Here is a 12276-nt window from a genome sequence, read left to right as displayed (position 1 = left end):
CTTCAAATATGTAATATGGTCTTTGCCAAGCCTGCTCATTCTTTTTGAAAATCCATTTTGAAAAGTCTCTTCTTTGGGCAGATTTTTCCTAATTTCTTCTTGAGAGGGCATGCAAATATTAACCTGCTATCCTTGGCATAATGATAGAGGTTCCCCATTACTGCATTTATGGACTGGTTACTCAGGTCTTTTTGAAAATGAATTAGAAACAAGAAACAGAACATACTACTTAAGAGAGGTCAGCATAGATCATCTCAGGGCTGAGCCAGAACAACTAAAACAAGATTTTGTAGGGAGTTTGTTGGATAGATACTCTCTTGTTCCTCTTGAACATCTAGGCACAACTAGATGTTGTTCATGGCTGGGTTGCTTTACAAGGTTTTCAAGTTTGATACTTGCAGACATAAATTCTCGTGACAGCTTTTGGTTAGAGGAAAATAGCTTAAATATGCATTTATCTGTTAAACTAAGGATCAGAGATTAAGTAACCATCTTTTAGTACATAATTATTGCAAAGGAGAAAGTCACTCTCCATCTTTTGAAGGTAACTGAAGGAAAACCAAAAATCATTTTGGATTTCCTTTACTTTTTGCAAAAATGTTTTTCTTGCTCTGCCTCTTTTAATAGGAGGATAACTACTGCCTCTATGTGATGCTTTGACTAGAAAGAATTTGTTGGAGTTGTAATTGCAGATGTCCAATATACATATATTAAATATTTAAATATCTAATTTATGTGATTCTGTGGTCTAGTTTTCATATATTTTATTTACATCATTGTATTTTTTAACATATGTCATTGTAACTTTTACATGGAAACCTTAAAAAAAGTAAGGGGTACGTGATTTCATCTGCGGGTATTGATGGGGATGGGGGGATCATTTTTTTTCTTCCCTTTTCATTTATTTATTTGTTGTGTATTTCTGTAGTGTTCAGGCTAGGCTAGTCTGTGCTTGTTCTAATTCTTAAAGTTGAAATTTTAGAAAAGTATCTAAAAATACACTGAAGATTCTGCAGTTTCCACCAATTGGCGATGAAACTTAATTGGTTTAAACTTCTGATTTACGGTCTGCTATTTCAGACTTGACTTAGTCTGGTGATTTAGACCTGTTTTGCCTTCCATGTAGTCTTTGAGACACCAAAAAAATGAATTATACTGTTATTATTTTTTTTTTCACTAATGCCAAACATATTAAAAGTAGAATAAGAAACAAGAAATAGAAGATCATATCTATAACTCCAGCTTGTCTAACTCATTACACTTGACAAGTTAACTTTGACTCTCAACTGGCAATCAAAAGTAGAGGTTTTTTTGTTTGTTTGTTTGTTTTTTAACAAGGATTCTATATTCTTTTTTCCTCTTGAAATATTTTAACTTTCTGCCATGTTATTCTAGTAATGGTAATGGTGGAAGTTAGTGTAATTTTTTTGATTGATTTCCATAGCCTAAATCCATGGTAACCTGAGAATGGCTAAGACCCTGGCAAACAGGTAATCTTACTCAGGGTAAAATATCTCTTTTCTACATTGTAGTTCAAGATTAAAGGCTCATTTTTATAGATGACTTCATATAGTCAGTCTAGACAGTCTAGTTATGAAAAATAGTTTTGTTTCCTGTTATTCACTGAAATCAATATGGTGCTTAGGATTTTGACAAATACTGACTCTCTCCGTGTCGTATAATCACTATATAGTGTTCTTAATAGTGCAAACGTTTGTCTTTTCCCAGTTAATTATTATTATTCCCGTTAAACAAATGCCTGCCTCCATGTATGAAGGGTTAGTTCTCCTGGTCATGGTGTTTGTAGAGAGTATATGAATATCCTCTTGTACAACAGGACTCTTTTTTTTTTCTGACTTTTTGTTGTTGTTGTTGTTGAACTCTTCATGAGTAAAAAATCATGTAGCAATAAGTAGAATTTTGGTATCTTTTGCCCAGCAGTTTTTGTAGTCTTTTAATGTGAGAAGATGATCAATGCCAATTGATCATCTTTTGTAAATTATATTTATCTTTAAATATCCTCTCTTTTAAGCCCTCCACATGTAAAGTTCACATTGTCTTCAGTGGGTGTTCCATAAATTCAAAAGTCAGTAATTTTGCAACTATGACTGGTATAAACAATCTCTTGTTCTTGTTCTTTAACTAAAGTGATGAAAATGGGAAAGCACAGTTTATCAGAAACTACCTGAGGGTTGCTGTATTCTTTTTCCCCTGTTTTGAGTATTGGCACTTTGTCATGGTGAAATCTGGAGGAGAAAAATAACCAAACCTGTCTGTTATGATATACTGTCATACAGTTCCTAGTTTCCAGGTATTTTTCTTCTAAAAATAATGTTTGTTTGTTTGTTTGTTTTTTTCTGTTTGTCATGCATCTCATAGTTTCATCTTCTCACAGAGAATTGTTATTACAATATAGTAATTTGCCAAGTCTTAGTAAAATAAGTATTCAAAGCCAGGGCAATCTCCCAACCACTTACTTTAGGGCCAGCTTTAGATACTGTAATATTATAATGACTATAATTTTGGTTATGGAGTTACAGCAAAATGCTTAAGATAATCAAATAGCAATAATATTCCCAATCCTGTAATTGAAGAGGATAAGTGACTATTAAGGGACATTCAGAAGGCATGAGTATTATGTGCGGAGATGAACAGAACTAGTCAAAAAAATGCTAGGCACAGACATAGTTCTGAACTCCTACTTTTCTCTGACCATTTGGCTATAAATGCAATTATTTTAGATACAGCAGCTCACTCAGCTTCACCTAAGATCATCTTCTGAGGACAGTAACCTAAATATACAGTTAAAATCATAGAATTATTATTTACAAGACATGTGACTGCAGTTGTTGCCCACCATTTGCCTGTTACCTTAATGGTTACAGCATTTGTCAAGAAGCATGGGCCTTTAATCAAAAACCAGCTGATGGAGGTCAAACTTGCACTTGCTATTTTCCAGAAGCATATCTTAGTAAGTGGGTTAGGGGCTGATTTTGGTTGAGAGGTCCTCTGTCCTTCTCCTTTTTCTTACATTCTGGAACACAAAACCCAGGGAGGTGATAAGAAAGCATGCAAGAGAAAATCTGACTCTATGCATATAGCTGCATATGCATATCCAGCTCAAAGGGATGGTATATTGTGTAGGTTTCCAGTCCAAATATTTTAATTTGGTTTTGAAAGAGCAGAAGGATGTTCCTGTGTGCCAGATTTTCTTATGAAGACTGATTTATTGAAATAAGAATTACTTCTGCCTACAGAGATGTTGTCAGGTGCTTGTTAAATAAGTATAAATTATAAGAGAATGACATGCTGTCTACGTTCCATTAATCAGAAGAGCAGTAGGTCTTTGAGAAACATATAAATATCTGCATCAAAAAATTAGATGTTCTGCATGGTATTTGGAGCAAGCAATTTTATATATGAAAGTTATGTTATCAGCTGATTCTTGTAACATAAAAATAAATAGTTTTACCTTCTGACAATAACCGTAGATATTAAAAATCCTATGCACAAAGCCTCTAAAAATTTCATCTGTTATGTTTTCTGAGAGGACAGGCTTTAGATCATGTTAATTATTAGATGGCAGGAGAACAGAAGGTTATAAAATAAATGAGAAGAACTAAAGATTACTTCTTCATTGCTTTCAGTTCTAAAACTATGCATTAGTATGTGAAAGTATTTTTTAATATGCAGTTGTACAATCTCCAGTATCAAATCCAGGTTTTAATATCAGGCACAAAAATACCCTGTAATTGCATAGATGTCGAAGGAAATAACCTGCTAATATCAGTCAGCTTGGTGAATCAGAATTTGACAAAGGTTTGTCAAAAAGATCTTTAAATTCTTAATTGAATTCTAATTCTTAATTCTTTATATTCTTAATTTAAATTCTTAATTTAAAACCTTAATGTAAGAAGATCTTTAAATTCTTTACAGAGTTGTCTGTTTGTTTGTGATTTTTTTCCCCTTAAAAATGTTATGTCTTTTCAGGTTGGATAAGTTAATTGAAACGTTTCTGGAAGATAACGATCCTGAAAGCACTCTGGATGTTGGTGCAGACATGCGCAAGATCAAGTACTGCTTCTCTCATGTAAAGGTATTTATTTTAAACATAGTGAAAGTGCATCTGGGACTGAAAATTATTTGAAGGCATTTACAGTTGAAAAGAGTCAAAAGAAATGCAGTACGGTTGAGAGGCATTGGAAAAGGATAAAACAAACTGTGCAATGCAGGGAGAACTGATAGAAATTTCAAATTTAATTAGAAAAATGCAGAAGAATTGTGTAGAAAACCCAGCAAGGATTTCAGCATGTGGTAACTCATAAAAGAGGACTGCAAGTTATTTGAATAAATCCATTACAAGTTATTTGTAAATGGATAGATACATTCATATGTATTCAGAGCACTATGGAGTCTTTATTTTTGACAAATCAAAAGAGATTAAAAAAAAAAAAAAAAAAAGTAAAATACCATATCCTTGAATCTGTTACACTAACTGTTATAATAGTGTTGTAAGCCCTTCTAAATTGTTGAAATATACACTTGAAGTAGGAACAACAGAAATTAATAGAAGGTAATATATACTTTGTATTTTGGGATAGAGCTTTCTGATATAATAGTGTAAACATTCCTGACCTTATTGTCTTTAAATAATTATATTGTTAATGGTGAAAGCACTGTAATGGTAGAGAACACTTGAGTTTATGTGTAGAAAGGGTAAAGTAATTTGTGTTTGGTAGTGAAGGTCAACTAATAAAACTTGCCCGACACTTGATGCAATGCATATAACTTGACAGTCAACTGATGATGAGTTTGTTCTCTCAAGAGTCTAGGCAGGCCTTTTCCTTTGCAGACACAGCTAGACAGTTACTGAGTAAAATAAATACATAGCTGGAGGTAAGGTTACAAGAGCATACCTTTTGTTTGTTTGTTTCTTCTGATAGCAACTAATGAACCATTCAAAGATTTCTGATAAAAAAACAGTCTCACAACACATCTCTGAAGAAAAAGACACTAACAAAGAAGCGGGAAAAGAAGAGTTGAAAAAACTAAAAGAACTTCTGCAGCAAAGAGACAATGAGATCAGTATCCTTTGTGAAAGAAAAATATTAATTTGGGTTTCAGCTGATGTGGCTACAGTATTTTTTTCTGTGTGTGAGATAGGAGTTGCCTGTATGAAAAGAATTTCTCTCTATTGACCCCATTGTGTTAAAGCAATTACTTAGTTCCCAACTTTTATGTGGCAGGACCCCTACTTTGCACCTGCTTCTATTTCAATTGTGACCCAAACCAAAAGTCTGGATTCAGGCACCACTTATCTTTAGAATGGTCTAGCCAAGATCCAAATACTGTGGATAAAGCCACACCTAAAACACTTTCCTCAAGCAAATTAAACCTTTTTTTGTAGAACAGGAAATTCTGATACTATATTTTATTAGCTATTACCTTACAAAACATGCATCTTTAAAAATTAAATTAAAGCTAAGGCCTTTTGCATGTAAAAATATTAAACTGCTCAGATGTGCTTTATCCATTTCAGGGCCTCACAGCAGACAGGAGTAGCTGTACCATTGTATGATGAAGGTAGGGAGTTATTTTTAGCTGGCTGACAGAGCTGTGGGCAGACCACAGTATCACCATGTCCTTAACTTTGTGGCTACTCTGTGGGTAAAATTTGAATGTGGCAGAGAACTGAAAAACAGTTTTGTCTTCTTAGATTTATAGGTAACATACTTTCTTTCACAGTTATTAGTAAAAAAAGCAAACTCAGCTGTATTCTTCATATACAGCAATTCCAGATAATTATTTTTTTTTAATATGAAAAGATAATTAATTTTTATTTCATTTGCATGTAGCACGTTACCAGTCTGAACTGAGGTGGCAGGAAAGCTTCTCAATTTTTTTTTGTCACAGAAAATTTTTGCATTCCAAGGGGCACTTTCAAATAGTTTTAGTCATAATACTGAATGATCCTTTCTTTTTTAAAAAAATTGCTCAATTTTGGTATCAGTTTTCAGGTCTGGGTATGCTTCTGGATGTATAGAAACATTTCTTCCTGATATAAATGATTTAATTGGTATGAAGTTGCTAATGAGAAAAAACAAAGCATCTATATCAAATGTTCCTGTACTTGATAGGTATATATGGCTTTGTTTACCGAAGTACAAGGAAGACGCATGTTGGAAAAATCCACATAAGAGTATGTGGATATAGTATAGTAGTAGTATAGTACAGTATGTACATAAAGTATAAAACTTTGAACAAAAACTATTTTTCAGTATGCAGCCTCTAAGTGACAGTACATCATCATTAGAGATTTAATAACATGACTACTGTGATAAAATGATGGGAAGTATTGAAGCTTTTTAGTCAATTATAACTGAATTGTAAAGTGTTTTATTATTGCTACCCAGTTTAGTTATTAATATTCCCCAAAGACTACTTCACATTTTCTGTGGTTCATTTAGAAGATTAATCAGGATTAGAATGAATATAAATATATATATATATATATATATATATATATATATCTCACAGGAAGTTCTGTGGTTTTGGCTGAATGTAAACACAATTTTCATTGTAAGCCCTCTATCTGTTGTTAGGCAAAATATATTTCTATGAAATATACTTCTAATGAATATGTAGAAATATAAAATGTGGATGTAAATATAAATGTAAATATGGAAGAAATATGTAGTGTTATTGGAATAAATTTCCTAAATACCTGTTCTACTATTTAGTAAGCTTTCTTATTGTGAAAAGATTACAAATGTGATACTCTTGCCAATATACCTGTAAGTTAAGGGTTTATTTTCTTTTCTTTGGAGATTTTGTTTAAAGAATTTAAAGAGTAAAAAAGAGAGTGTCACACAATGTCAATAAGTTATCAGAGTTTTCATTTCTGTTTGCCTGTAAATATTTTTATCAAGCACTGAGTTAATGGGATCAGCATTTGTGGTGATGTGTGAATTTATTAGTGCCTGGTAGAAATGATTCTGCTGTTTTGCAAAAACCAGGGTGCTTGGATATGTTTATAAAAAATATGCCCAACTCTAAATTCACATTCACAAATGGGCTTCCATATGTGAATTTTTCCACTTGAATAAAAAAAACTTAGGGATAAACAAATAAGATTTTTGCTATATAGAAGAAACCCTTGATGATTTCCTTAATGCATCTTGCAGATATTCTAGTAAATATGCTAAAGAAAGAGAAAAAGAAAACACAAGATGCTCTTTTCCAGCTTAATGTTGCCTCTGCTGGTTCTACAGCCTTGGAGCAGTCTCTTTCTATAAACTTGGAAGAAAAGTGGAGCCCATCTAACTGCTTTAGCCTGAAAGAGGCAAAAGATCTCAGCTCTTCAGTTAACAGACTGCCTTTTCTTTCCAGACAGACAGGTTAGTGTAATTAAGTGAGCAGTTATTGGGTTATTTCAGTATGACCTTCAGCATATTATCAAATGTGTAACAGAGCCAGATTTTATTTATGTATTTATTTATTTTATTATTATTTATTTATTTTAATTTATTTATTTAATACCAGCAGTATTGTGCTAATTCTGTATCTGCAAATTCAGGGATTTAAATTTATAGCCCTCTCAAGGTGTCAATGGCTTTAACAAACTGATGTGAATTCTCTGTTGAACAGTCCTCCAAAAATGGAATATAAATTCAGCTGCAAGCCTACTTCTTCAAGTAAATTTGTTCTCAGAAAAGCATTTTTTAAGCATAACTCATAAAAAATATTAGGATGTGGTGGAGTCACCATCCCTCGAGGTCTTTAAAAGACATTTAGATGTTGAACTTAGCAATATGGTTTAGTGGAGGACTGTTAGTTTTAGGGCAGAGGTTGGACTCGATGTCAGAGGTTGGACTCGATGATCTTGAGGTCTCTTCCAACCTAGAAATTCTGTGATTCTGTGATTTTTCCCAAAAAGATTTGGAGGTAGTGACTTTAAACAAAAAATAAAAACAAAAATCTAAACCAGAACAGTAGATATTGAAAGAAGTTCTGTGCAAGCATTATTAATCATACAGTATCCTAAAACAACAATAAACACTTTTAATCTTTCAGCCTAGGAGAGAAACGTTATATTCAAATAGAATGAGATTTCAGTAATTATGATTCTAGCTCTTATATCAAATTGTAAACACAAACTTTTTTTGATTGTCTTTAAAAATTTTGCTTATGTTATGTTATTTTGACATGGTTTTTATTTATTTTTTTAATAAACCACTGTGATTATTGCAATTATTACTAAATTAATGTGATCAAATGAATTAAAGCCTTAGTTCCAGAAATTACAAATAACTGCATTTTTGTGCATGTGAATAGTTTTATTGAAATGCTACCTTTCTGCAGCAAGACCTTGGTAAGTGAGAACAAATTCAAAATTCTTGTTCTGATGTATTTAAAAATAACTATTTTTGAAGTGGTTCAAAAACTCATATCATTTGCAAACAAGTTAGAGCTGAATTGATAAATAGTGCATTCATTTCAGAAAGCTAACACAACCAGAATAAAGTTTTACCATTTGCCATACCTTTGTCAGCAAATGGGTACTATTTATCCGTATGTAACTGATAAAAGATCTCTTAGTAAAGCCATTTTTTGTTATTCATTCTTTACTCTACTTGAGTTGTTTTGTAAAATTTATTAGGTAAACATACAAAGTACTGTTCATTAAGAAAAGAATAATTTGGGACAGATGGTTGGCACAGAGAACCTGCTATGACAATGAAGTTTTTTCTTTGGTTAATCAATATGTAGCTGATTCCTATCCTGTTAGGATAATGCCTTTTAGGTGGACTTCTGTCATGAAAAGGTAATTTGTTTTGAGATGAGACTTTTTGTATATAATTGGATTGCATATTATATGGCTTTCTCATCCTGAAAGTAACTATAAACCTATCCCCTTCTTTCCATTCCTCTTTTCAATCAGCTTTGGGTCAGATTCTGATATGCCATGATATTCCATGTGGACATGAAAACAATAAAGTCCTCAACAACCAAGATGCAAAATGTGGACATAAAAACCCTCCCTTAGTTTCATTACAATTAATTTATTTTTAAAATTTGTGCTCATATTTCTGTGGGGGCTACAGGTGAATAGTAAGTTATTTCTAGATTATTTTAAGCAGCTTATATGCTTATATGTCTGCAGTCCCTTCCAGTGGCCTGACATTCTTCCACAAGACTAGTACAGTAATGTTGGCAGCATTAGGACTTCTAATCTTCTGTAATTTATTGGTGTTACAAAGATAATGCCTTATAACCTTTTTTGTCTTAATGTTTGTGTTATGGTGCTCAAGGAATACTTTAGAGTAAAAAATGTAATAATAATAATAAAAAAAAAAAAGTAGTAGAACAACTGTTAATAATACAACCCATACAGCTTTGCCCGGATGCCTTAAACCCAATCTTGGGAGACCAATTGTCTTTGCAATAATATAATTTAGTTTCTGTGCTCTCTCGTTATTTCGTGTCTCTGAGAATGACAGCATTTTCTCCCTATTGTACAAATAACTATATATATATATATTTTTTTTTTTGATTTCTTAAAGTTTCTGAAAATAAAAAGCTTCAATACATTTTCATGTTGAAACTAACACTTATATTTAAAAGTTCATGGAGAATAGTCAGACTATTACATATTTTTCAAATCAGTTTGTAGCTACACTAAGCCTAGAAGGCTCTCAAGAAAGGGAAAAAAAAAAAAAAAAGTAAAAATCAGTAAAAAGAAAGCCAGTATTAGGACAAGCAGTCTATGCCATGATAAAAACTAATAATAAAACTATAAATTACAGTACTGTTGGATCAAGATCACATTAAAATCGGGGGGACAGCACATCTACTTAAGCATCCCAGTTTTTGTAGGCAAGTTAGTATTTTGAGATCCTTAGCTGCAAAGTAGGATAAAATTTCAAATGGTTATAACAGTTCTATTTTATTATAAAGCTTTGACAGTGCAAAGATATAGTGGTACATTCTTCGGCAGCCAAAAACCCTCAGCTCTGTGTGCTAATTGCTGGGATATGACTCTCTTTCTTATTGGACTCAGTCCTGGACATATATGTATGCTTCAGACTTGATTAAGCCAATTAATTCCACGTAACAATGAAGCAAAATGTTTTGAAAAATCACCAGTTGTGCAAAGTGCAGTGGTCAACTTTCATGGCAAGATGTTATTTTCAGGTATGTTATCTTAATGCTCTGATACCCACTAAATAGATATTCTGACTGAAGTATTTCCTTTTGGCCTTCAAATTTCCCTACGGAATTCAGAAGCCATCCTTCTTATCATGGTAATTTCTGATAGCTACAGACCTCCTACAATGATAAAATTGTCATCAGTCTCAGTAGATTTGTGAAAGAATCAGAAAGCAGTTTCACAGAAGCCATTACAAAAATACGAAATGTTTTTCTCAAGATTTAGGAATTACCACAGACCTCACCAGATTTCATAACTATTTTTGCTAATAGAGTCTTTTATATCAGTTAACACAAATATTAAAGAAATCCCAGAAACTTATATTGTCAGCTCCAGAAGTTATGAATACTGACTCATACATCTTATAGATGAGGATAAATATTCATTTAAAAAAATCATTAGATTTCAGGCCAGTCAGTTTTAAAAGATAGTGAAGCAAAAGCAGTATTTAATATTATTATTTTGAAAAAAAAAAAAATTCTTCTGTATACAAAATTTTCAGAACTAACTGAAACCATTTGTAGAACCTGATTTTACAAGGTTTTAAATATACATTTAACTTTAGTCATGTAAATAATGTCATGGGATTTATTAAGTATCTGCTTAATACTTTACAGAAACAGTAACTCAGACAATACAAATTATATTGGCCAGTTAACATGGATTGTGTAAGTAAGGAAGTTTTTATGGTGGTTAATTAAAAACTGTTAACTGCTAAACATTGCAGTTATCTTTCCTTGCATCCTCTGAGTTGGCTAAATGACAATAAATAACAATATTTTTGCAAATTGTTAGTTTCAAAACCCACATAAAACAACTTCCAGTAACTGTAGGCATAATTGTTGCATAGTTGTATTTTTTCTTTATTTACTATCATATATATCTGCTTTACATACTCATGACTTATGCTTCTGCGTACTCTCTTTTATGTATTTTGTAAATATTTTTTTAACTGCGAGAGAGAATCTTCAACTCAAAATTCAGACACAAGAGCTGGCAAGTTGGGACTTAGACTTTTGCCAGTGTCCTAGTGCAGGATTTGATCTTGTTAATTATTGTGGATGAGACTGAATGCAGGAATGAGAAATAAATTATCATAGCCAATAAATGAGAAAGAGGTTACAAGGAATAGATAAATGGACAGGAGTTTCATACCATGAGCTGCACACATGTGAAAGAACCAGAACTAAGCCTAAGGATACTGTGGGGAAAAAATAATAGAAATTGAAATCTTAAGATTTCTGGTTATTCTGGTTTCTACAAAGAAAATAATATGTATTTTTTTATTCAGCTCTACAATATTTTAAATGTGAGATTCAGGGAAATAATTAAAAAGTCATTATCATAATGACAGATTTTTTGGTGTGGTCCTGCGTGGAGACAGGAGTTGGACTCATTGATCCTTGTGCTTCCCTTCCAACTCAGGATATTCTGATTTTAGAATAATCACTGTCAAAAGGCATAGTGAGACCCTGTACCAGAGACTAAGATATCAGTAAGTAGTCAGGAATTAGAGATAAAATACAGCTTTAAAGATATTAAAGATTATCAGAAGAGAGAATACTAAAACTCCTTCTTCAGGTTTTATGAATGATGAGAACTCAGGGTGAGTCCTATTATATTATTCATATAATGGATTTTTACAGTAGTTACTTCACATATTCTTTAAAGTTATCTAACAGTGCCAAGCTGCCACTTACTGTACAGGATACTACACTAGACTAATCTTACATCTGTTGTCTTATGCCTGTGTGTTAGTATTTAATTTATCTTCTAAAACAAAGGAGAAGTTTAGAATTTGTTTACTGATTACCTCTTCCCGTTTCTGTGTAAAATGCTCTCATATTGCTTGTTTGTATTTGTAATTACTCAACAGCTGAAGATTTCCCTTTGACTCCTACTTTTTCTATTTATCATGCTCATATTTTATAGGAAGAATTTACTTGATTTGTTTTTTTGATTTTTGATTTAATTTTTTACTAGATAGATATGTTTCCTCTTAGCACAAAGCTTTTGATAACCTCAGGAATATGTCAGCAGAAAGTAGCTGTATTTTATCAACAAAT

General features: G+C 32.2%; 1 protein-coding gene across 4 annotated transcripts in view; it reads left to right on the top strand.

The window, feature by feature from the left end:
* Positions 1–12276, top strand: part of KIF6 (kinesin family member 6) — a 174559-nt gene that overhangs the window by 69594 nt on the left and 92689 nt on the right. For all 4 annotated transcript variants that reach the window (XM_032183487.1, XM_032183488.1, XM_032183486.1 and 1 more), the window contains 3 exons: positions 3991–4096; positions 4944–5085; positions 7185–7397. In XM_032183487.1, coding sequence (XP_032039378.1) covers positions 3991–4096; positions 4944–5085; positions 7185–7397 — 461 coding nt within the window. The remainder of the gene's footprint in view (positions 1–3990; positions 4097–4943; positions 5086–7184; positions 7398–12276) is intronic.

Source organism: Aythya fuligula, chromosome 3 (assembly GCF_009819795.1).
Source record: "Aythya fuligula isolate bAytFul2 chromosome 3, bAytFul2.pri, whole genome shotgun sequence".
Classification (NCBI taxonomy): domain Eukaryota; kingdom Metazoa; phylum Chordata; class Aves; order Anseriformes; family Anatidae; genus Aythya; species Aythya fuligula.
The sequence above is the reverse complement of the archived record's forward strand: the minus strand, read 5'-3'. Positions and strand labels throughout refer to the sequence as shown.